The 26,564-nt window shown below is 41.0% G+C and overlaps 3 protein-coding genes across 6 annotated transcripts; 2 read left to right on the top strand and 1 right to left on the bottom strand.

Annotated features, from left to right (window-relative positions):
* The first annotated feature begins 65 nt into the window (after positions 1-65).
* Positions 66-1,303, top strand: LOC110191546 (lysozyme 2). Its single transcript, XM_020962421.2, has 3 exons — positions 66-202; positions 574-750; positions 812-1,303. Exons 1-3 carry the CDS (start codon positions 133-135, stop codon positions 1,054-1,056), a joined length of 492 nt encoding a protein of 163 aa, XP_020818080.2. The 5' UTR covers positions 66-132; the 3' UTR covers positions 1,057-1,303.
* On the bottom strand, positions 939-25,842 carry LOC110191511 (uncharacterized). 4 transcript variants are annotated; one of them, XM_020962390.2, is made up of 6 exons: positions 25,740-25,842; positions 24,008-24,576; positions 3,440-4,524; positions 2,953-3,377; positions 2,785-2,876; positions 939-2,361 (listed from the first exon to the last, which is right to left on the bottom strand). In XM_020962390.2, the coding sequence occupies exons 2-6, from the start codon at positions 24,155-24,157 to the stop codon at positions 2,236-2,238; spliced, it is 1,878 nt and encodes a 625-aa protein (XP_020818049.2). In that variant the 5' UTR covers positions 24,158-24,576; positions 25,740-25,842; the 3' UTR covers positions 939-2,235. The 4 variants fall into 4 exon arrangements, with proteins under 4 accessions (XP_020818049.2, XP_020818041.2, XP_086685023.1 ...); XM_020962382.2 differs by having other exon boundaries at positions 25,414-25,833; XM_086828897.1 differs by having other exon boundaries at positions 24,008-24,680; positions 25,414-25,829.
* Positions 7,530-12,301, top strand: LOC110180452 (pancreatic lipase-related protein 2). The gene is made up of 6 exons (XM_086828899.1): positions 7,530-8,122; positions 10,476-10,575; positions 10,658-10,812; positions 11,031-11,504; positions 11,581-11,737; positions 11,800-12,301. The coding sequence occupies exons 1-6, from the start codon at positions 8,071-8,073 to the stop codon at positions 12,047-12,049; spliced, it is 1,188 nt and encodes a 395-aa protein (XP_086685025.1). The 5' UTR covers positions 7,530-8,070; the 3' UTR covers positions 12,050-12,301.
* Positions 25,843-26,564: the final 722 nt, after the last annotated feature.

The raw sequence follows: 26,564 nt of genomic DNA, 5'->3' as shown, positions 1-26,564 counted from the left end.
TATTGAATTACTAATGTAGGGGTTAAGTTTTATTAAAAAACCGGTGGCTACGGCCAACTCAGATCAGTTGTGTGATCAACACGGCGACGGTAGGTCGGTTTCTCGATTCTGGATCGGATCCGAAGCTCAGTTATGTATAGGTTACTACTAGTCAGTCTGGCTGCTTTGTGGCTATCTGTCCACAGTGGTTCCAGCAATGAGGGTAAGTGGTTATTATCTTATTGATAATGTAGTTTTCAGGTAAATGTGATCTGACCCCACTGTGCGAATAGTGAGAAAACAATTAATTGGGGCTTAGTACGTAGTAGAGAACACTCTATAATTATGGTAATCCATTTACTGTAAAGCTGTAAACTAAAGCCTGTTTGTGGGAATAGAATATATACTATACAGCGGGTAGTTACATCCGCCCGTTTTTAATTTCTCCAAAACACTGAGACAAAACTTAATGTAAGTTCAGGAACTTCAAAGGTATATCACTCATACATACCTTTATTTTATAGTAACAAATTTAGTAACAAACTTTTAAAATATATTTGTAAATTAATAAAGATTTTCTTTCCGTGTCTTTAGTGACAAACAAACCCGTCACGGAAGATTGCCTGGACTGTTTGTGTGAGACAATGAGCGGCTGCAATGCATCCGCCATTTGCGTTAATGGCGCCTGTGGAATATTTCGGATTACCTGGGGCTATTGGGTGGAGGCGGGCAAGATAACCCTGCCAGGTGATACAGCCCTTTCCGAGGATGGTAAGTCCTACCACAAACAATATAATTATTCTTTTATAATCCCTGGTATTTCCCCATTTAGCCTTCACCAATTGCGTAAATGATCCCCACTGTGCCGCCGATACGATCCAGAGCTATATGTTCAAGCATGGCCAGGATTGCAATGGTGATGAATTGATCAATTGCCTGGACTTTGGAGCACTCCATAAGCTGGGAAATCTTGGTTGCCAGAAGGAGTTGCCATATACCTTTGCCAATGTCTTCAACCGTTGCCTAAAGGCCAAACAAAAGCAGGTCATTGGAAAGGTGATGAAAACCACAGGATGAGAATTTCTCAACATAATTGATTCTTTATTTGGGTTTCTTCGATTCCCTCGCTTTTCTGTCTTTCAAAGGAGAATCCTTTTACTGTTTTTAAAACAATCTTGTTAATACATATACACATATACATACATCGAAACATTGCTTATGTTTGCCGCTTGAACAGTTTCCCAGTATATAGGCATGGAATCTATAGATATAGTTACAGATACAGATATATATATAATATATATAGAGGGGTATATGAAAACTACTTAAGTACGCTCTCATTTTGTAATTTGTTAGTCAACATGTTAACATATTGGTTGATCGAATCTGTGTATAGGTATATGTAGTTAGTAAGTGTACCGGATTGTGGCTAACTTTTGCCAAAGCTTGGCTCTAACATTGGTTTGCCTTAGAGTGGTCATGGTTCTATACTGCTCTCTACCTAGGAGTATTCTTTTAAAATTCTAGTATTCTTTGGAAACTCGAAAGTAAAATGGTAGTAATCTTCTCTATTGTTTTTAGGAAACTTCTATCGGAATGTGATAAATTGAAATAGTTTCAACAACCTTTTAAATTGATTATGGGATACAGATGATGAGCTGAGAGCTGAGGCAACGTCGAACGAAAGGCAGCGATTTCATCTTACTCTTAGCATAATCTCTATACAGCGAAGAGTTATGAAAGTTTGTTGGCTTTAATTTTAAAGACAACTTAATGGAAGAAGCAAAGAATTAAATGTTTAATCAGTTTTTGCCAAAAGTTTATCATTCATACAAAGGTTTGGCATCGTTTTCTTAGGGTTTTGGTAAGCCAGCCAAACTTTAAAGCGGCTTGAGTGTGGTTAACCCTTAGCGAAATAAATTCAAATCATTATTAAAATAAAAGTAGGTATCTAAAAAATGTTCTGTAAATTATTTAATTACTTTCAAGCCTTCTCTTTGTGCTCTTGAAAAATTCCCTTAAATTATTTCTTTTGGCTTGAAAACTCATTCAAAGGTTTAACGGCTAACCGACAAAATATGATCCTAAAAATACAATCAAGCTCGTTTCATGTGGGGTTTCTTGAGGTGTGTGATTCGATCTGGTTTCTGATATAGCACCGTACTCTTGGGTACTCTTGGTGATGTCCTTAAGGCTAAAATTGCAACTGGAAATATGCGTTTTTGTTGTTGTGTTTTTTTTGCTGGCTAATTGGGTTCACTTCTTGCTGTTGCCATCGTTGGCCAACAGCAGCTCCTTGGCCTCCTTCTTGCCGCGCTTCTTCTCCTCCTTGGCATGCAGCTTGGCCAGACGCTCCTCCTCCTTGGCCAGGCGCTTCTCCTCCTGCAATATGCAAAATTTGCAATTCGGTTGTTAACTAAATAGAACTTTTGCTTGCATGCTCGGAAAATCATAAAGAAGAAAATCGGAATTGCTGGCGCGCTTTATGAGCTCGTAAGTTTGGAAATTTATGCTTTCGCCGGCACAAAAGGCACTCATTTCCTCCCTCATTTTCCCCACAAAGCGCCCCTTCGCCTGCGATTAATGAAAAACTTTTCCAAAACAGTTGGCAAGCAGAAGCAGCAGCAGCAGCAAAAAAAAAAAGGAAAAAAAGGGGAACGAGGCCAATTACAAACAATACAAATAGGCAGAGCCCGGGTCAGGGGTTCCAGTGAGGAAGGATAAAAAACAATGCATCTCCCAAACAAAGAAGAACAGGACGGGGCACCGAAAATCTCCCTCATTTTCCCCATCATTTCCACCCACCTTCCTGGCTTCCTTCTCAGCCTTTAGCTTGAGCTTCTCCTCCTTCTTCTTGCGCTCAACGGACTCGTTCTTCTTATTGTCAGCCTTCTCTCCTGGAAAAGGAAATAAAACCAATTAGTACCTAGGATTCTTATAATCAAGGATCCTTGGATCCTTACTCAAACTTACTCTGATTACTGCCGGCGGAGAAAAGCGGAAAACTGCGACTGGAAGAGCTTGTCGTGGGCCTGGCATTACCAGTGGATCCTGACCCTGTTGAGCCTGCAGCCGGAGCAGCGCATCCGGACGAGGCCCGCGAGCAGCCTGCTCCCTGAGGAGTTGACCTGGCGGCGGCAGCGCCATTGGTTTTCCCAGCTGGAACTGAAGCTGGCGGCTTCTTGTCCTTGGGCATCACGTAAGCGTTTTTGGGCAGCGAGTTCTTTGAGGTCACCGGGCTGATCTTTGCCCCGCCCGCCTTCAATGGGGGCGGGGCCAAGGCGGAGCAGCTCAGTTGGATGTTCATGGGACTGGGACGACGTGGAGGCGGCGGTGAACCAGACTCACGCAGCAGCGGGGCCAGCTCATGGGCACTAGACTTCGTGTAGGTGGAATACCTAGAAAGATTTTAGAAAGATAAACAAGGAACTTTTATAGTTTTGAAATCTTTTATCCTTACCGAAATCTGGGATTGCTGACATGCACGGGCGAGGGATGCGGCACCTTGGCCGGACTGCGGAACTCCTTGATGGGCGGCAGTCGGTTCTGGATGTCCATCAGTCGGTTCTTCACATGTCGCCTTCCCGGATACGTGTGCGTGGGTGTCATCATTCCGCTAATCCCACTGCCAGGTCCTGCTCCAGCTCCTGCACCGCCCCCGCTGCTGCTGCTGGAGGATGAGGCGGAAGCGGAAACGGATGTCGAGGCAGAGTTGGTGAGCGTGTGCAAAGGTTTCCTTGGCACGGCGCCGGAGCAACCACTGGGACAGCCACCATGATGCGAATGGGAGCCGCCAGAACCCGAGCCAGTGTTCTCCCTGGGCGACAGGGAGCTGCCGGAGGAGCCCGAGGGTGTGGGCGAGGCCACTCCATTATGATGATGATGATGGTGGTGATGATGCGTGGTGGGCGAGGGCGGGGCCAGGTGATGGGAGCTGGAAGCCACGGCCGGTGAGGCCGGTGAGCAGGGGCCACTGCTCGATATGGAAGACGTCTTGGAGTAGTGCGAATAGCCGGAGGCCGAGGAGCCCGCCGATCCCGTCGAGCTCATTGAGTACAGGCTGTCCGATTGGCTGACCCTGGCATGGTTGGCTCCTCCTGCGCCTCCTCGGGGCGTGGCACCTGGCACATAGTGATGCCGACCCTTGTGCAGCGTGGGCTGGTGGAAGGTGTGATGGCCACTGTGCGCATCGTTCATCGAATAGGAGCTGGCCGAGGGCACCACCCCGCCGGCGGCCACTCCGGCAGAGGCCCAGCTCTTGGCGCCCATCGAGTAGCTGCTGGCCGACTCCTGGATGCGCCAGGTGCCCGAGGAGGAGGTCAACCGATTAACCCTGGCCCGGCAGATGACACAGCGGAGAGGCAGCAGGCGCTGGGCCACCGCGCTCTGGATCGTCTTGACGAAGCAGCGCCGGCAGACGACGCGGTGGCCACAAGGTGAGGTCTGCATGGTGGCCCGGGCATTGATGCATATGACGCACTCGTCTTCCTGCGAGGTTGGGGGATCCGGTTCGCTCTCCTCCTCCAGTTTGCTCAGCAGCTTGTCCTGGAATTGGTAAGAATATAAAGATATATATTTTTTGCCTGGAAGTATGCTTGAGCTTATGGTTTTTTACATTTTATATTCTTAAGCTCAACAGTATGCGGCACTAAAATCTGTGGAAATTATTGTGATATAAAGAAATTTTAACTAAGCTCTTTCGGTCAACTGACCATCCTTTAGTTCCTTTGAAAAATAAACCCAATTATCTTTTCATCAAGAACAAAGTGTAAAGAAAATCTGGCCAAAAAAGGGAAAATCTTAATGCTCTAGTAGTTCCTTTTCTTTAGATTTACTCAACCTTACATAAAGAATAATCTTGTCACAGATTATTATTTTTTCATACAGAACAATGACATAAACACGGAAGAAAAGAAAGGTTTATATACCCTTGCTGTTTTTAATTGAATTATGAGATCGAATCAGAAATCGATCACTATCTTAAAATTTTCTATTCTTTAAATTGATATTTATCGGGATTCTTGTATGAAAATTATATATGATTTATAGGGTCGGAAATTACTTTTTCACTTTGTTTTCAGATAAAATTATAATACCTTTCAAATGAATAAATATATATATATATATATATATATATGTTAGAGCTGAAAAATTGTTTTTCTGGTAAGCAAAGTTCATTTTTAATTAGAACAATAATTTATATTTTGACTGACCAAAAAGGTTAGGGTGATTAAAAAACATTCGAGGCAGTGTGTCAATTTAGTTAAAATAATAAAATCTTAAATTATGTCACAACTGCGCTTAAAAGCTAATGCAGGTAATACATCAAAAAACAGATAAGATTATTAGTTCTTTTTAGATCATAAAAAGAAAGAATGCCAAATTAGGACTTAACTTAGTAAGTTAGCGAAAGTTTAGTATTAACCTTGAATGGGAAATAAACATAATTAACTTCTAAACATTTATTTTATGAATTCAACAATCTAAAAACACTTTTCCTTCTGTGCTATTTCCCCCCTCTATTTGCTTATGGAAAAACTATTATCTCAGCTTAAAACGCCATAAATTGGGTAAAATTAATTGGCCAAACAGTGGACAGATATTGACTTGGCCGACAGCTTAGTTTTACAACTGTTTAGCTGTAAATGATGGCGGCAGATCCAAGGCCCTTGCCAGAAGCTGCTTGACATGCCCATAAAGCTCTTTGGATAATATAAATGAAATTTTTAAATATGTTTACCAAATTAGCAGTCGATTGCAATCTATGCGTTGACTAACGGTCTGATTTCGTATCGAATCAACGAGTGATTATGCAAATGGTGCTTCGTTTCGCTTTGTGTTTGAGCAGATATATATTATTATTATTATTATTATTATTAATTTCGAATCTTTTCATTTATAAGAACTACTACTGCGTGTTAATAATTAATTGAGTGATTCAGCAGCTTTTTAAAAGCCGATCGAATGGAGTGATTTTAACGATCGCTTTAAGATATTTATAGCTTCTTTGGCTATTTTTAGGGAGCTACTCCCTTTGTGCCACAATTATCTGTGCTTATTATGTGCGAGCCATAAATCTGGGAAGGCTTAAGGAAGTTGTAAAGTCTCTTTTGTTTATTTTTTTGTTGCAGTCTCAGTCGGCATTTTCCATTGCGATTTTCATTCACATTTTTTCGCGCCGCTAATGAGTTCGCTCTTGATAAAGAACCTAGAACCGATATATATAGTATATAAAGTATGCAATGTGTGGCCCCTCAAGGCGGTTTTCCTTGACTATTCTAAAGTGTGTGGTTTTCGTGTGGTGAGAGCCCTTGCACTTGGTGGTTCCTCAATGTCGCGAATAGTTCGCCGGCGAAGGCCTCTCTAAATTGGCCTTTTGTAATGTTGCATATGTAAGATATGTATTTAATTGCTGTATTTGGGTGGGTTATGCAAGCAATGGCAAATCAATCAAGTGTTCATTCAATCGATTGATCGACAACCGCAAATGTCCAAAGAATCTTTTTTGCAATTATCTCCCGCCATCTGTAGCTTCAGCTGACGGATCTCTGGTCGAGTGCACACAGTTCAGGCCATTGATATGGATCAGAGAGGAAGGCAAGATATATTTTCAAGGGGGTTTTATGCTATTAAAAATTAAGCTGATGGTAAAAATAAACTTATTATTTATTTTGCTATTCTTCAGCTTGGCTAAAATTAGAAATAAACCCTGAACTTGAACTTTTTAATCAACTTAATTGGCTTTGAATGTTTTGCCTAAGTTTTAAGCTTGTGAAAAATGTGTAAACTTGTTAGTTTTATTTATATATATTTAAGATTCAGCTTTGAATCAGTTTATAAATTTTTAAATATACGTTATTTTTTTTCTAGTCTAAAATAGCATTTATTTTTTTGTTTTTAACAGTTGGTAAATCTTTAATTATTGAATTTTCGAGTGGCGCTATTTAACCCCTGAAACCCCCAACGGATCCGCCACAATTATTGACAGCTCAGACAACAGCTAGAAAAAAAAGCCGCGAAATCGCACGCCCGCATTGTTAATAATTTCAAAAATATTTAAGGGGAAGTTTGTTTGCTCTTTTATGGCCTTAAAATAAAAACTATAAGCATGTTAGTTTAAGAAATAAAGTTATTTATATTATAAATACAATTAGCAGACAGTCAAATTCCACAAAAAGGAATTAAAATTATTTTAAAGAATTTTTTCTCAGGTAAAATCTTTTATTTTTCAACTAAAGTCGTAAGTGATCGCCCTGCATATATTTATACATATCAAATGATTAATATCCAACTCGGCGCCGTACTAATTGACCCGCACAAAAACAAAGAGGTTGAAGCCATCGAGGATGGGTCAGAATGGATAAAGACTGTCGGATGTTGGATGTCGGATGCGATCGAGAGGCGATAAGTGAAGTGAAACGGAAAGTCGGCGGCGTCTGGTCAAGGTGAGCTGCCTTACGGCCTGCCTGTCAGCTGGATCCGGCCGCACTTTGGCTCACCCTCTTTTTTCCCACCGAAGATCACCTGGTGGGTGGGCTCATTGCGAATCCCAGTCAGGGAGGCGAGTGTGTGGGTGTTGGACGCACGACAATCAGGAAATTAAAATAAAATAAATAAAAAACTATTTAACGATCCCGAGACGTACGGCGGCAGCTCTTGCATGCTTGATTAACTGATTTAAATACGGAACGCATTTCCAGCTGAAGTTTGTTGCCTAAGTCTTTCGTTTTTTAGGGCTGCGCGAATTCTGACGCCGCAGCGACGCCGGCAGAGCGTCTAGCTGGGCGCTTGGAGAGTTACGATCGCTCAGTCTGCCGCCGCAGCTCGTCGAGAACAGAGCGTTCAATTTTTTTGTTGTCAGCTCATTATCGATCATCATCGAGTGATAAAACTTGGATAGTACTGTCGTGCCGACTGACAAATGCGGAAACCGATTTGAATGTTGATTTTTCGCGTCCGAAAGTGAATTGGCTGAACACGCCGACGCCCAAAAGCAAACCGGGGTTCAGTGAACGCCTCAGAACTTGAGCCAATATTTAAACTGTTTTATAGTCTTTAATATATATAGTATATATTGTTAGCATATTTGCCATGGTGTTGCCGGCCGCCTCGACATTATGCAATGTATTTACATTTCTACTCGGTAAGTTGATCTCCCCCGCTCCCTGAGTTTGTGGCATCTATTAGCATTGATTCTGCCTCAATGTCAGCTGCCGGCTGGGAAATCGTGCCTCGGCGCCTTGTGGAACGTCTGGGGGGGTTGGAGGGACTGTGCACATAAGTTCAAGGCGAAGTGGCTTGTAAATTGGCGGGGAGGAGCGGTAGCGATAGTCCAAACAACTTGATGTCTTTGTTGATACGAGCACTCAAAAGACTCAATTGTTGACCATCGATGATATTGGACAAGGGGTAGGTCAGTTCCAATGGCCACTGAGCCGTGAAGGAAGCCAGCAAGGCTGGAAGGCTAGCAGGGGGAAGGGAACAAAAGCCAATCATCACAAAAGATATTGAGCAAACAGGCAAAATCATCAATGTATCAAGTGTCACATGTAAAACGCTCACTTTATACACGCTTCTTGTTGTCCTAAGTTAGGGTTTTTTTGCAAGACATTTTAAATGCCCAAATAATGAACATAAATTTAATATTTGTGCCTCTAAAAAGTTCACTTAAAGTTATGTTAATGTAAGAAAGTTTTTCCAAAACCAAGTACCGCATAATGTAGGCTTTAAATTCTCTTCATTCTTTCCGGTTCTTTCTTTTAAACTTAAAGATATACCCTCATCTAGATCATAAAGACCATTCTTAATAGCGTAAATCACCACATTTTCAATGTCAGCCAGGGGAAGTACATAGAACTAGAAATATAAAGCCAGGAGAAGTACATAGAACTAAAAATATAAAGCCGGTATCCGTATAGTTCTGAGAGTGCAACCATAACGATCAGCGTGGTCTAAAGCCGTTAATTAACTGCCTGACCAAAAACGTATATATTTAAATTAAAGCCCAGAGTGCGATAATTAAAAATGAAATACAAATTAAATGCACGGCATGACGTCGCGAAACAACGTGGAAACGAAAAACCAAAAGGCAAGCAAACCAAAACAAAGAGAATAAAAAATAATTTTAAAATGGCAATACGCAGCAGCAGTAACTACAAAACATTCCTCATAAATAAGCGCGACAAAGTCTTCCGCTAAAAACAGAGTAAAAAAAAAGCTGTCAGTACGCTTTTTTTTTACATAAATAAGACATATATAATCTGCATACATAAAATTTAGAGTATGGCTAAAAAAGGCATTAAACTTATGGCGGAACACGAAGTTGAGATACGCTAACCATATAATTATGCATTGACTTAACTTCAAATATGTATTATATTATATATAGTATATGATTAATAGCTATCGAAAAGGGAAAGCTTAACTAATGATGAATAAAGTTGCATAGATAATACATTCTCCCTCTATTTATTATCTGCAGTTTTAATATACTATGAGTAGATCATTTCCAAGTTGTTATAGTTCTCCTATATAAAACACTGCATAACATCAAACGGAAGGTGATAAGTGGCCAGAATTGCAAATGAAGCTGACATTGGCCGGGGCCATCACATTGTTACTTGGCATCTGATCAAGTTCTTATACGCAAAACACCCGCTAAAAATGTGTAGCAAAACAAAAACGGCAATAAACAAAAGGCAGATAGCTTCATTGAAACCTCTCAGTGGTTGACCCACTGACATCTCCGCACAAAAAAAAACAAGCCACCAAAACCACATAATCCACCCACCAGGCGCACTCTTGGTCGTGTGAATATCGATAACCGCAGATGGAAATGTAAACTTGTTTTTATTTCGTCGCGTAACACGGGGCGTATGCGTCACGTGCTGTCTTGTACAATATCCACAAAACCCCAGCCATTCCACTTCATTTCAGTTAACGCCATTCAAGTTCATGGCCAAGTCGGTCTTCGTTAGGCCAGTTTCGTTTCATTTTCGTTTTAGTTTGTGTTTTCTTTGACCACTGTTTTTGTTTTTATTTTCATTTTCATTTTCATTTGGGTTTGGCTTCTGCTTGTTACTGTTTTGTTATTGTTATAGTATTTTTTTTGTTTTGGTTATGGCTACCTGGCATTTCGACGCGTTGCTAGCCAGTAGTTGCCAGCTAATGAAGCTAATGAATCAATTAGTTTTGTATTTCGAAGCTCTGAATAAACCTGCTTGTGTTTGGCACTTGACAAATTTCCATTTCCGCCTAAAGTTGGAGTCCAATTTGTAAGAGTTCACAAAGAACTTAAGGTTTGTAAGGGACAAATTGTAACAAATGGGGGTTTTGGGTAATAAATTTGTACAACAAAATTAGTACGTATTTGAGGAAGTATTGGATACTTATTATAGGTCTTTATAGACTGATATTTCCAAAGAATTTTCTAATTTAAGAACGATATTTAATATACAAAATATATTTTAAATAATATGTTGAAATTTTCTTCCTAGCTGGTTCCCCCATTTTCTACAGCGCCGCTCCACGCGGATCCTGCGCCAGCTGCTGTGCGATTAAGGAGCGCGAGGACATCAAATTCATGCTGTACACCAGGTAAGGCAACCGGAAAACACCTCATGCATATTGAGAGAGGGGCCTTCAAAGGCGGCTTCCCGTTTCCCTGTCTACATTGCAGGCGGAACCGCAATGCTGCGCAGATGCTACACCTGAGCGACGATGCCCGGCTGGCGCAAAGCAATTTCAATTTCAATTACCCTCTGGCCATCTACCTGCACGGCTTCTCGGAGTCGGCCACCGGCGAGCGTCAGAGCAGCCAGGAGTTGAAGGACGGTGAGTGAGTAAAGGAAGAATGGGGCTAAAACTTCGCCAAATATTTTCATACACGCAACTAAAAATTGTAAAGTATAAATAAAATCAATGTCAGGGTTATAAGGGTTATTTAACCCTTTTTTATATCTTCTTTTCTTTAATATTTAATTATATAAAACTTATCATAATATCTTCTCAATATATTTCTTTCTCTGTACCATATCCCTGTGGCATTTCAGCCTTTCTGCGAAGAGGCAACTACAACGTGGTCCTCATCGACTGGAGCGCAATGACAGCGGTGCCCTGGTACTCAAATGCCGTAGAGAATCTGCCGGTGACGGCCCGCTATATAGCCAGATTCCTGCGATATCTGGTGGACAAGGGTTATCCTGCCAAGCACATACATTTGATTGGTTTCAGTCTGGGTGCGGAGGTGGCCGGTTTTGCTGGCAAGCAACTGCAGGAATGGGGCATTAAGCTGACTAGGATAACGGCTCTGGATCCAGCACTACCTCTTTTTGAAGGCAATAGCTCCAATCGGCGCCTGAGTCCCAGCGATGCACGCTTTGTGGATGTCATCCATACGGATGGCGGTATCCTAGGCAACCCTGCACCCATGGGACATGCAGACTTCTATCCGAATGGAGGAAGACCCCTACAGCCTGGTTGTGCCAAGCAGGAAATAGCCAATAATCGCTGGCTGGGCATAATTAGTGAGTTCTTAACAAATAAACGACAGAAATGTTTGAGAATCCTGAGCAACCACTTCGATCCTTGTTATCCTTGCAGTTGGCTGCAGTCACCAGCGTGCCTGGGAGTACTTTGTGGAGAGCATAGCACAGCCTCGAGGATTTCCTGCCCAACGATGCGAAACCTCGGAAGCTATTGGAGCCTGCCGGGAGCCAGGAAATGGCCAAGCCTTCATGGGCATGGGAGCGGATCCCAGGTGAGGAGGCTCACATAAGCCAATTTCTGTGAGACACGCTGATAGCCCCCATCCAATTGCAGGATACGTGGCAAATTCTTTCTGGATACGAACGATGCCAGACCCTTTGGGAGAAATAGCCGGGCGAGGTCGATTGTCTCGCTGGCTCCTCAGCTGCCAATTGCCTACAAATTGCCCCCAAATGCCACCAGACAGACATCTGTCAATCGGTGGGCTCCCGTCTCCGGTTCTGGTGAGGAGCAGCACCAGCAGCAGCAGGACGACAACAATGCGCTGAGCAACAACATTGACGGCTTCTCCTCACTGACGTGACGGAATTTGCTGTCGGTTTTCGAGGGAGATTTTTCTGTGTGGGAGTCGGCATCCCCGGAGTGTCCTCCGACATCGGTTGAGATTTATGTGAGCGGCGTGATTATAGTAAGTCGTTGTCCCTTGCTCCTCTCGCTACCGCATCAGCTCCATGTTGCAGTTGTGGCAACAGTTTTTGTGATCTTTTACTTAAGTATTCCTAGCACGTAATCAGGGCATTTGTAAGCCGTTTAAATAAATAACTTTAAGTAAAAATAGTTGAAAAGGGATGAGATTTACTGCGTTTGTTGAGAAATAAGGAGCTAGAAATGTGTGTGCTAAGTTCTAACTTAAAACTTGAAACATTTACTACTATGTACACTTGCAATTACCAACTGGAAATTTTCCAAAAGTCATCCTAATCTTGTAAATATCCTCTTGAACTCTTGTTCAACCCCCAGACAGCGGTGCAAGTAGAATCTTCCATATGTTTCCCATCTTTAAGTAGCATCATTGTAAATTCAGGTAGCAACGCAGGACCTTCGTCATACCCGAAAAAAAATAAGTAAGGGCAAAAAGGGCAGCGCCAGAGGAGGCTCAATTTGCACACTTTTAGCCGTGACTCATCATCAGGACAATCGCTCTAAAAGGCAAGTAATTTAATTTAGTTGGCCCACGCCCCCTCCTGTGCGAACCCAAAAAAATATAAAGGAACCCAGGGGGACATGCAAAGTGGATACGCCTATGACGCAACGGGAAACCTTAGAATAACGCCCGAAAAATGTGTATTATATGGATATTAAGTATACGCACCAAGGCCAAAACGAAACAAAATGTTTGCCCCAAAAGTTGAGCTATGGCTTGTGCAATTAAAAAGTAATTAACGAATAATGCTCAGCCAAGGAGGAGGCCACAACGAGTGCAAATTGTTTATTAACTTCGATGGGGTCGAGGCGCCTCTTTAAAATGCAGCCGCCGCTTGTAATTATGCAAGGAGCTCGGGAAAAAAAAGACTCTTAAAAAAAGGAAAACAACACGAAACAGAAGCCATACAGGACGTGGGCCATAATGTGCAATGAACGTCGGAGCTCATTTCACAAGCCATCGCCTAACGAGCCGGCGGAAGTCGCGGCAAGTTCGGGGAAGTTCGGGCAGTTGGTGTGGCCAGCCGGAAGGGAAAATGAAAATGCGGTGCTGCCCGTCTTCCTGGAAAGCGGCAAGGGGGAGTGGCAGCTCTCTCCATATGCGACCTGCATTATTAATGAGCCAGACTTTTGGCCAACTGAATGCAGATGCAATTTCCTCATCGTCCGCCTCGTTTCGTATTCAGTATTTCCACTTCGAACCGCTCAATGATTTGTGAGTTTTAGTTTTTTCGGGGCCGGGAGGTCTCAGGTTCGGTCCCCAGTTGAGTGGCTTTTTGGGTCAACTGCAGGATGGCCAGAATGCCTTGTCGAATTTATATTTAATGGCCATCGGGCCTTGATGAGCGGCCACATCTAAATGGTTTCGCCAAATCGATAAAGAGTTGCACAATCCCCGAGTCCCCAGGCCCGGGAACCCGATGAAGGCCCATGTTAGATTGGTGTTTAAGGTTTGAGTAATTGGTTGTTAAACTTAATCTTTTTTTATGACTCTTTTATAGTCATTAAATTGACATTTTCTTTGGGTAAAGGCTATATTTATAGTTGAGATTAGGGGCTTTATATTATATTAAGGCCTATAAAATTGTTTTTCTTGAAAGATTTTAAATTATCAAAATGCATTAATTACATGAAGAAGGTTTTAAATATTTTTCAAGATAGGGATACTTAATATTAATTTTTAAAGGGAATTTGCTTTATTGTAGTCACATGTTTTTAGTGATTAAACCATTTTAAATATTTCTTCACCTCTCTAGAGTTAGTGCAACCTTCAGACACTAAAAATATATATATTCCCCTACTGAATCAAGGCTATTACTCTATAAATTCCATATAAATACCATTCAATTTGCCTATTGAGCAATCAACTAGAATTCACTGTGATTGCGCACTCATTTATTTTGCTTCGTAATTCTCAGGTATTTTGGTCCGCCTTTAGCTCAACGGGCTGTCAATTATGGACATTTTCACGTTGGGGGGGCGGCGGCCAGGTAAATAAAAGTAGGCCAATAATAATGAAAACACTCCTTAGCCCCAGGCTTAACCCCAGAGCTCCTCTCTCTTTCTCTCTATGGCTGTTGGGCATGCCATGATGCCATGGAAAACCGGGCGACAACTGTGCGAGACACGTGCGAAGGACTCGCTGCTGACTCACAGGAATGTTGCGGCTAATGAGGTAAACCTGAGGGGTGCAGGAAAACCGGAGAGCGGAGAAAAAGGAATTCCAGGAGCTGTCAATGAGCGATTGTTGATTGATCGAGGTTGGAATTGATTATTAATACCGTGACTGGTCTCCATTCTTGTTGACTCTAACTTGAACACATGTGTGAGCTGAATAGGGAAAGTTAAGGTGGAGTGGTGGCAATATGGTGGCTCTATTTTTCGGTTACCTGGAAGAGGTTGGGTCAGAGAAGGGGTCGCCACTTTAATCTAACATTGATCTAAAGCAGCTATAAACACGCCATTTAGAAAGGAGACAAATGCAAGACAAACTCAATGAGGCAACGAAAGCTAAAGCGTATTTTATGGTTCTTACATTTTCTTGAAAACTAAGAGCCATGAAAACTTAAAAATCTTGATTATATATATCAATTTTTGTTTTATTTTTTAGTGAAATCTTATAAGAGGATTTTTCATTACAAATAATAAATGATTATACCATATTTTTATTTGTTTTATTTTGTTGCATATATATTTTAGTCAGAAGTTTGCAACGCAGTGGAGGGGACATTTCCGACCCTATAAAGTATATACATTCTTGATTATGTCCGTCTGTCTGTCCGGGCCGGATCGAACGACTATATCATATAGCTGCCATAGAGACGATTGTTAAATGTATGTCCATTGCTCTCTGTGTATCTCTTAAGACCTCTTGCTCCCCATCTCTCTCTGCCTTTCTGTACAGATAACACTTGCTCTCTAACTTTCTCGGGCTCTCTAGAGATAGCTCCATCTCTCTCGCACTCTCGCTGTTACTTTCTCTTTTATTCTCTTTGCTCGGAGAGTATAAATACAGGCGCTGCTGTGGCGCTGGCCTCAGTCTGTCCGTGGCCCCTCCGGTGTTAACATCTATAGTGATGGTGATAGTGATTACTCTTCGGCCCCATAATGATCACCTGAGCAGGAAGAAGATTACTTGGATGATGATGCAATGAATATAACTCTTCGCTGAAAGGAATTAAGCAATGAAAACAAATTGGCATTAATGCTTCTTTGGCTTATTTATGATCATTTTCACATTCGAACCCATTATCTTATGGATCACTTATAAACAATTTGGCTTCTCGAAGTCAGCTTCCCTTCTTGTTTTCTATTAAAATCCCTAAGCATATTCAATTTTGTAATTTAATTTGTTGACACACTTTTCCCTAAACCACCAGCGGCACTTTGACACCTGAAAGTAGGTAACCTTAAACAACACAATTCGAGCATGTGCTGCAATCAGTCAGGAAATCACTCAGTCAGTCAGTCAGTCAGTCAATCCTTCAGTTTTCGGCACCTGCTGCAGGTTTTAAAGGAATGGAAAAATTAATTAAATCGATATGGGGCTTTGTACTCTATTCCTTTGTACCTTACACCCTCCCTTTTGGCTCTATGGCAAAGTGCTGGCATATGACTTTCCTGCCGATGTTGCTGTTGTTCTTTATTATCGCCCCGCTGCACTTTCCTTTTCATGCCCCGATAATTGCAATGTGGAGGCAGTGCTGCAAGGAGCAGGGCTCCAACAATTCCATTAAGGGAAAACCTCCTCATGGCAATCCCCTTCAGCATTTTCCCGGCTCCCTTCGCTTGTTTATTTGAAGCATGCTGGCTGGGGCAACATTGTCACGAAGAGAAATTGCATTTATATCAGGCAGCGTTTACGTGTCAGTGACTTGCAGAGTATGCGTTTTTTTTAATACTCATTTATACTCTATAAAGCTTGATGTTAAGTTTATAACCAGCTAAATATTATGTTTTAAAAATTACAATATGAAACATTATAAATACTCCCTTTCAGATAGATCACACTTGCTAGAGAATTCAAGCTAATGATCTCCATTTTAGTCGGATTTAAAACACTTGAAGAGTATTTTCCACTTCGTCCTTTCTCTCATGAATATCTCCTTGTATCCAAGTGGTTTTTCTCGGTTTCTTTTTTTTTTTTGCTTTTCAGTGAGTGCCCCCCTGCTGCCGCTAAGTGAATTTATTGCATTTAATATGCTCTTCATGTCACTCCTCAATGGTGGAACATAAATCAAGCGTTTTTATGGCTGCCACCGATGGAGATGTCACTTGGTATACGAGGTGTATTAAATCTTTAAGATGTTCTAGTTCCCGCTGATGTCTGCTAATTGCCGGTCACATTAAAAACCAATTATAAACCATAAAAGTCAAATCAAACAATATGTGAGTGTGTGGGCGAAATGGCTTGTCGACAGCCATAGTAATTGGGGACAGGCACCGAGGACAACAACGGATATATGGAAACGGAGGGGATGAGTGTGTCTGTGAGCCTCCAGGAGCTGGCCTGCCATCAATTGTCAGGCGGTGGGCTAATTGCAAAACTCTGGCCAACACAAAACAGGCGCCCAGGCCTTTACACACCCACGAGTGCATGGCACAAGCACTAAAACAACAATAAGGATGTGTTAGCAACAACAAAAAAACAACAAGGAGCACAGCACAGGACTCACTTTGTGGTGAGTGCACTGGGAGAAGTGTCTATAAATATTGTTTACTTTTATAAAAAAAAATTATTGTAATTAACATTAAAATTGATTTAACAAGAGTTCATAACTGCCAAAAATGCAATAATTTTTAATCGGGAAGCTTTTCTATGTACGTTTTTATTAGGTAAACAAATCTGTTTACACAATTTTAAAAGTTAAAAAATTAAAATGTTGCCAATTTTTCAACATTTTAATCTTAAAAAAATTGGGCAAAATGTTTATCTTTCCTACATGCCCAGAAAGATTCGCCTAATGCTGATCAAGAATATATATTATTTATGGGGTCGGGAATGACTATTTCACGCAGTTTCAAGCTTCTGACTAAAATTAGAATACCCTTGAAAGGGTATATAAATGTTATTAAGTTTATGATTATAACAAATTATTGTAGAGAAAAGTGGTTAAATCTATTCTATATATTTATTAATGTATTTGTATAACATTTTACAAACAAAGGAGCCTTCTTCTTCAAGAAAGCATACTTTAAGAGATTTTAAAGTAACAGCATTGGTTAAGCTTATATTTAATATATGATCTAACTAGTTAGTCTTCTTAACTCATCCAATTTAAATTGTTGCATCTTAAAAATGTTATTTGGACCAAGAAAAATCTATCAGATATCGAATAATAATAGTTTTTATTGACCAACTGCTTAATTTTATTTGATTTCTCTGAAGCTTCAACAGTTTCAAGTCTTATTTTCTTTGAAAACCATCTTTAAATCTTGCCTTCCCTTTTAACTATTTCAAAATAATAACTAATCCTGCTTGGTTTTTTGCTCTCTGCATCATAGTTTGTTTGCCCAGGCATACAAAATTATGACAAAAGTGTCAAATTTGCCAACTAGACACATGTGTGTTGGCAGGATGTGCTTTTTGCCGAGGACGATGGTGCAATGGGTGCTGCTGGGATGACTGGCGGTTGGCTGCTGAGAGTGTAATTAGGGCTCTTAACACGAGACTGGCAAAGTGAAACCGAAGCGATGCCATTTTCGGATGGAAAACCATTGAAATCAAAATGACAGGAGGGGGAGAAGGAGGGGAGCAGTGTGTGTATGTGTGTGTGTGAGAGTGTGCGAATGATGTGCATTTGGGCAGGTGAAAATGTGGAAACTGCTGCACGCGGCGGGCCCTTTGAAAGTTTCACTTGGATTATTTCTATTTCCAGGCTGCTTTCAGGGCAGCTCATGTGTGGAACAAGTTGTTTTTTTTACACTCTAGTATTTTTTTTTATTTTTTGTGAATGTTCAGTGGCCATGAAGAAAGAGGGGGAACTCCATCTCCAACCCTCTCCTGAACCATATTGGGAAGGACTCCCTTAGGAAGTGTTGAGCCGTAAAGGAGTACATATTGCCGAGAGTCCTTTGAGTGGCGAGTATTTAGTTACAGCTTAGAGCGAGCGAACTAAAATGCATTTTCAAATTGAATTTATTATTTTTTCTATTCAATTTATTTCTTTTGTCTCTTGGCACAAACAATAAATTTTAATTGAAATCTGTCCTTGGACTAAAACCAAACGCATTGCTGTAGGCAGGAGTAGCTCTGTGGGGGAGTTTATTGTTGAAAGTGTGTTGGTGTGGCATCGGGCTCAGTTCCAATTTCGCATCCCTTTGTTGCACTCCCCCTGGCATGGCTTTTCTACACTCGTATATTGCATTTTTTTGTTGTATTTTTTTTTGTTCACTATTCGCTGTCCCTGCCATTTTTTATTATCTTGCCGGAATTTTTTATTTATTCTCTCTGGCACATTGCAGCCGCCCGGCAGGGGATAAAACTTTTTCTGTGCGGCCTTATCTCCACTGGCGCGTAATGAAATGTGACAATGGTTAAAAGCAAAAGAGTTTGGCAAATATCTGTAACTGAACTTGTGTGAAACTGGCCATCGTTGGTTGCCGGCCTTAACCCATTTTGTGGCTTAAATTCGATTAGGTTTGGTATTGATATCTATGGGAAAATGTGTATAAAATTGATTTAATAAAATCAAAATTAATATTGATTGAAATTAAACCAAGTGTGATGGCTTCTTTGACTTGATATCATTGGATTTTGACATTTATTTAAGCCTATTAAGAATGTATGTCATTAATTTTCATCATCTTATTTGAATAATTAATATGAATTAAGTTTAGATTCTGTAATTGGATACAATTTAAGTCCACTCATTTGTTGCTCAATGAGACACGTACATTGCATTCATCGATTTTTGATTGTTTAAATTATTTTTAATAGTTAAATGCCATGTTTCTTCCTCTGCATATAATTATGGTTCTTAACCTGTGCGACTTGCAGGAGCCTTCGCCGGTAATTGCATATCGTATCGTATCGTGTTCCACATCCACTGGCCACTCTAAATGCTCCAATCAATGCAATTAAAGTAAACGTCTGCTGACTACATTGAAAATTTGCTGCCTCCCCTGCCTTTATAAATATACCACATACATATATACCCTGATTCCCAGGTAGCTTTATTTGTGTTTTTATATACATATACTATATACATATATATGCTATAATAGTGCAGACATCGCGTGACCTGTGCTAATGCATTGCCGCGCCCCAAGAGCTTCGAGGGTGAGTGGAAAACAGGGACTTTTCACAACCCTTTTTCCAGCGCAGCACGTGATGTCCCAAGGAAATCTGGCTTAAAAACAAAGAGAAAAACAACAACAAGGAAAGCGAACTCAATGCGTAAACACTAAAGTTTAATGCACTCTAATTGCAGAGCGGGGTTGAAGGAGAGGAAAAATGGAAAGGAAAAGCGGAAGTTCGCAGACGACAAAGGCAACACACGCTGACATTTTCGCATAAAAAACTTGGAATATTTTACACAAAGAGAATATGTAAGGGATGGACAAAGGTGAGAAATGGTCTGAAATTAAACAAAGAAATCTTCTGAATGTGAATTATAACCCGAAACTCCAAATTTTTTGCAGTAAAAGCAAGTTAGATTTACTTTTGTCATGAAATTTGTTATTCTGATCTTGTTGGTCAGCCTTTTTTTAAGTTTGGACAAAAAAAGCTAAAATAACAAGGAATTTTGTGCAAAGAATTGCTTTCGAATGAGCCTTGGAGATTTTTGATTATTTAAGCTTACATTTAATAATGTATTAATACCTTGGAAGCATCTCTCTTAAAGGTTTTCTTTTCTTCATATACTGTTTTTGTCTTGCAAATAGAAATAAGAATACAATACGATTGTCTAAAACGCAACTTTTCTTTGCCCAGTGTAATAGAGGAAGGAGCAAAGACGTCGTCTACGTCGTTTGCTATTATCCTGCAGAAAGTTGCGTGTCTGCTGCGACACAAAAGTTCAATTACTTCTTGGAACAAGAGGGTCCCCAAGACCAAGAGAGGTGAATAAACAGTCAGCGGATATCCGGCTCCTGCATTGCGTGCCAAAATCCCTACCTCTCTAATGACCATTTTCCCGCTAAATGGCAATGGCAGTCAGTTGCCATCTGAATTGACTAATGCCCGATCTTAATGATTTATTTGCAGTGTCCCAGTATAAATTGGTGGCAGAGGTAACCTGCCGCTGATTGGCAACCAGGTAAACCGATCTGAACGACACCCAAGGCGCTCTGTGTCGAGTGGACACTCAAAATGGAATTACTATCAAAATGCTTTTTGTGCCTGATTTATGGTAAAGCGATTTACGGTTCGGTTACGAGCACGGGTAGGGCAAAGTGCAATCGCAAATATTTGCCCTGCAGAATGACCACAAAGGGATCTAGGGAAGCTGATTGTATAGGAAACTAAGGGATACTCTTTTATTTTAAAGAGAAGTTAAACAATCACCAAAGAATGTGTTTAAATTTGTTTGAAGAAATCAAAAAGCGTTTTCCAGGTTTCATTTTCCAAGACTTTAATTTATTTTTAGTATATTTTTTACTATAAACCACAATATATTCTCTTCATTTAACCCTGACTAGCACACCGTTTCACATAGTTTCCAGCCAAAGCCAAGGCAACCTGGGCGGAAACTAAGCCCGAAACCAAGCCCAAAACCAGTCTAGGCCAAAAGCAACTGTTTTGGCATTTGGATGACTAAGCTGGATTCTATGTTTTTTTTTGTCAGACTTTCAGTGTGCACGTTGCAAGTGCCAAGTCAAATTGTGTGGTCATTTATTGCTAAAGACTCACGGGGGGAGGAACCAGACACAGACACAGAGGTCAAAAGGCAGAGATAGAGGGAAAATATATGTACAAGGAAAATAGAGAGTCAAAAGGACATGCGACTGCAGCAACTGCAGCAGCTAATAATCATGTTTCAGTTTTCCTACATTTCAATTTTGGTTCAAACGACTGAAAGAAAAAAACAAGAAAGCCCCACAAAGGGCAGGGTCAGACCTTTACTAGCGGTCTAAGGCATCATTAATTTGCACCTATTTCCAATGCCAGGAGCCAGGTGACAACTTCCGCCTGCTGTCCTTTCTGCAAAGTAAATTATAAATTTTATTTCCATTGCCTGACCGAAAAAAAAACACAAGAAAAAATAATAAAAAATGTCCAGTTTGGAGGTCCTTCTAAGGGGGATTTTCAGTTTCTGTGTTTTTCATGCCTGATGTAGGATAGTCACGCGACTTGGCTTTAGTGGGGGAGTTCAGTTTTGACAACATTTTCCTTTTAGCCGCCAAAAAGGATTGTCTTCTCCAGCCCAGTCCAGCCCATTTTTCAGCCCGTTCTCACTGAAATTTTCCAACCTGCGCCCTCAGCTAATCAACTTGTTATATATTATGCGTATTTGCATTAATAACATATCGCGAAAGGTGTTCTCCGCCCTCTCTCTCACTTTCTTTTTAGGCTTGCTTTTCAGCTTTTCCGGTCTTCGCAGCACGAAGTAAATGACAATTTTGTCGCTGCATACTTCTGGGGATTACGAAACGACACCTAATGTGTGTACGTGTGCGTGTGTGCTTTGGGGTGTTCTTGGTGTATTGTTCAAGGGTTCGTTCCTCTTCTCGGCGGGATTACATGGAGCTCAGCTTGGCTCAGCAGGAACACTGGTGCGGCATGTGTCAGGTTCCTGCAAAGGGAACATGTTTATGGCCAGGATCTGTGGCTTACTAACCATAAAGCATCGAAATTCGATCGAGATTGGCTGACATTGGAAGAAAATCCAGTTGAAAATTGTATATTGTTTTTATTTCCATATTATTTGCTTTTAAATAATTTCTTCGAACCTGCTTGCCTGACTCACAATTAAAGTTCTAATTTCGTATTCAACTAGCCGAGAGTGGCCACAAAATGCCATCAAAGGGGGGCCTTTTAATTGTGCAGGCATTTTCAAAAGGGGCAGTCTGTTTGGGCTATTGTGAATTTTAATGTTGAATAAAAGCATTTGCCGTGTGTTTTTTTTTTTGCCATTTTGGCAAATGTATCGGGGTATTGGTGTGCGTGTGCCCATCTGTGTTGGCTGCTTTTCAAGGCCGTCGTACAGAAATTACAGTCACGCGTCAGATTTTATGCAAAGCAGTTGAGCTCAGATTCTTTTTTTTTTTTGTTCTTGTCCTGTGTTTGTGCACTTTGCATTTGTTGTTGTTGTACCTCTTATATAAGTGCCAAGTGGATGTGTGTTTGTGTGTGCTTAGCAAGTGGGCGTGGCTGTCTATGGCTTTGAAAGTCATAAATTTCAAACAAGTCTCGTAAAATCTCAAGTGAACTTAGCACTTTGCAGTCGGTCCGTCGCGTTGCACATTTTGGTCCTGTGGCGAATGCAAATGAGCTCTGGCTTTATAACTCAGTCCTTTTACCCCCAAAATGCTGTTCATATGGTCTGGTGTAAGTAGAGATGCTTAAATGGACTTAAAGAGTATTTAAACAGGGCTTTAAATTCATTTTTTGTACTGATTTATAAGGCATGTCAAAGTTCACAGTGAGTATAGTTCTTTATTTCCTCTTCGTTGATTCGCAAATCAAAAAACTTAAGAAACGTTTCATTAGATGAAATGGCATTGCAGAGTACTTAATAGATAAAGAGGATCCCCATTAAACACAGAGTTATGGCATGTTTTGTGGCCAAGATCAAAGTGTATATCACATAAAAAATGACAGAATATTAAGGCAAATGGCCAAAGAAATCTCGATTCGTAAACTTTTCCTCCTTATGCTATTTGCTTCCTCGTACATTTTTTTTATTGACCCTTAAAATGCAAATAAGTTTAGACCGATATGTGTGTACATCTACATACAAACTTATATAGAGAGCCACACATGTGTGTTCAAGTTATAGTGTTTTTTATTGCCTACTTTTGCGGGCCATGACAAAACTAAGCTAAGCCGAGCCTCACCTTGTTTGATGTGCTTCAAATTTTTTTTTTTTGTGTGTGCGGGGTGTTTGTGTGTCTTTTATTTTTATAACTATTTGCCAGCTGTAAATGTGAGAGAGGCCAGAGCCAAAACAAACAGCGAAGCAGGAAGAGCGGCACTTTAAAAAGGACATGAGACCAGTGGCGGCTACTTAGCAGCTTAAATGGGGAATATTTTTTAGGGACTTGCGTCTCGCAGCCTCTTCTTTGATCCGCGTCCTATGTGGCTAATGATGCCCGACATTCGACCGACTTTCAGCCGCCTTTCACCCGCATTTTAGCTGACTTTTTCCCGTCTTTCAGCCGACTTTCAGCCTCCTTTCCCTCTTTTGATAAACGTTTGCCGCTGTTTGCCCGTTTCGCTTCTTTTATTGCGTTACGTTTTATGGGTCGAAGATGTTGAAAGGACGAAACCGGTACATAAACAAAAATGGAAGAAAAACTGTGGGATATCGAAGATAAAAGTACCCTTTCGGAAGGGTTTTAAACGAATTTTCTATGTAAGGTAACAAAATCGTTTCTTATTAAGGCTTTGAATGATGCCTGTTCTTATTAATTCTAAATTAAATTTAATATTCTGTCTTGTTTACTTGTTTAAAAGCTCTCTTAATCATCTTTGCTTTATAATCAATTCTTTTCGCAAGAAATGAGATGTTTTCCGGAAGCATAATTGGATTCTATTTATATTTTCTTTTCCAAAGTTAAGTAATATTTTCGGTTGAAAGGCTGTACCACAAGAAATTAATATACCTTTTCCGTAGAGCTACCCAAATGACTCTGTTTTCTTATGCTTGCTAGATGTTTGGCATTTTGTACTCACGATTTTATGGTGCAGCGCCGAGAGTTCGCGCTCGGTGACCCGTCGGCTGGCTGCCTCCCGGCGGCGCTGGCGAAACTGGCTATATTTGTAGGCGAGCATCACGCCGGGCAGGGCCAGTGCCTCCAGCGGGGATTTGCGGCCGAAGGGCATCCTACAGCTGGGCTCGGCTCGGTTCCTTGAGGTCCTGTCGCCCCTCGGGGTATTTTTTTCTTTCTTTCTTTTTCTTTTGCGGGCTCTTCTAGTCGCCCCTTTTAGTCGCTTGGGCTGGGAGTTACTTGTGGCGAGTTGAGATATTGCTTGCTGGTTTTCATACACTTGGCACTTTGCTTTTGCGGCGCGAGTACGCGGGGACTTCTTCCTTTTGACTTTGACTCTTAGCAGCGTCTGCGTCTCATTATGTAATCACAACATGGACACGAACAACACGGCACTGGCAGCATTTCGCTTGGTATTATTGGACCTTTGCCCATGCTTAAAGTCGTATTTGGCTTTCACTTTTCTTTTTCCTTCGCATGCTGGGTCTGTGTTCTTCCGAATTGCCGCTGATGAACTGCAATCAATTTTGCATCCTGCAAAAATTGGTTTCGATGATTGCAAATCGAGTGCTTTGATTTCGTTGAATTTTCAATGTTTTCCCCTAAGGGTAACGATTGAGGGATAATGGGAAATGGAACTGAAGTTTTTATTAGATTTAGTTTGGTGAAAAAACCTGTTTTTGGAGGGAGTTTAGGGTTGAAACTATTCAAGAATACATGAAGATTGAATGTTACTGATTGAAGATGGCTTAGAAAATGGCTTTCATTTATTTATAACGTGTTTATAATTCTAAACCCACTTTTAGCGACTTGGAATCTTGTATTAGGGCATCAAGAGTATGCTATTATACACCTGAATCACAAATATCAGGTATCTTTTCTCACTAAATCTTTATCCAAAATCACATGGGATTTTATAATGTAGACACTTCAGTACTCATAAATAAATAAATATATCTGGGCCCTGGGGCAATGTTGCTTTCACATTCTCTATTCTCCCTGGACATTATTTCACACCTGACTGTCACACACATCAATTTAGCTGATGAATTTCGCTAAACTTTGAGTCATATATGCGGGGAGATGACACTTTAATAAAGCAAAGTGACGGGATTTCTTAAAGACTTTCAATGGTATTCACCAAAAACCGGAATTACAGGACCACAACTAAGGCGCACAACGATCATTAATTACAATTACATGGCGGAAAAATGACACAAAAGGCAGAATCACAGGGCTTGACACGCAAAATTGGCCGACTGATTACAGGCTCTGGGGCTCTTTATTTATAATATGTGTATTCTGGGGGGTTGGAGCGATATATGTGTGGAATGTGGTTTGAATATGGCAAAGATGTGACACTGTTATTACACCGTAACTGAGAGTTGGCCCACGTGCACTTGGGGCCAACGCAGAACGGTGAATGTCGCAGAGCAGTTTCGCCAATTTCCCACGCAACCGTCGTGGAAGCTGCGTGAGCTTGACGCGTTTTTCCAGGACGAGAGTGTGATTGAGAGAGAGCGAGATGTGTCACTTCCAATGTCTCCTCGGACACGTTTTGTTTACGCTAAATGTTTGTGCTCGAAATCAAATAAATTTGTCCAGGTGAGTCGGCTTTTAATTGATAAGCTCCTACGTCGTAACAGATTTCAGCGGCGATAGGTGAAAGTCAACCGTTTTGCAGCGAATTAACTCACGAGATAAAGGTGTTAGTTTTTCACATTACGTATACGCCGCGTATGCTGCCGTATTGTACAACCTGCACCGTAGCGCCTGTGAGTGCGACTGACTGCAAGGATTTTCCAGAGGCAATTTTTTGGGATAGTTTTCCCTTTTGGCTGGTTAGCGCAGGCGCTTTCACTTGCTTGCCGGCGACTTTTTGGTATAACAGATTGCGTATACGACCCGTGCGCCACCACCTTTCCCTCAACCATGTTGCCAATTTATTGTTTACTCCGCTTTCTCTCTCTCTCTTAGTCAGTCAGTTAGTAGTAGTTTATTTTGCTTTCCTCTCCACGTCACGACATTGCCGAGAGCCGTATAAACAAATCACAAAGTTTGAGGGCAGCTTTCGCCACAAGTTTTTCCTTCAAACGGATATTGCGTCCAGTTTGCCACTGTTTTTGTTGCGGTTTTGTCAGCTCGAACAATTGTGTTCGTTCAATTTTATGTGCCACTGTTAATTATGGTCAGCCATTTGGCCCTTGTTCGGCTAATTGCTGCGGTTTTTATCACGTCTAGTGTGCGATTTGCATCTGACGGAGTCGAGTAGTTCATATGGCGGGAATGTAAATTCATTCTATATGTATAGATGTTTTTATACCCTTTGCAGGGTATTATCATATCAGTCAGTAGCCTGAAGCATAATGAAGGAATCATTTCCGAGCCCATAAATCACATATATTCTTGATCAGCATCGACAGGCGAATCGATCCAGCCAAGTCTTGAAAAAACAATTTTTTGATCTAATTTTTGAAAATTTTATAAGGGGTTACATGGTTAAAATTTTAAAAAATCTATAA

This window comes from Drosophila serrata, unplaced genomic scaffold (assembly GCF_035046125.1).
Source record: "Drosophila serrata isolate PLE 108 unplaced genomic scaffold, ASM3504612v1 contig_184, whole genome shotgun sequence".
NCBI lineage: Eukaryota > Metazoa > Arthropoda > Insecta > Diptera > Drosophilidae > Drosophila > Drosophila serrata.
Note: the sequence above shows the minus strand (reverse complement) of the source record. Positions and strands in the feature narration are given on the sequence as shown.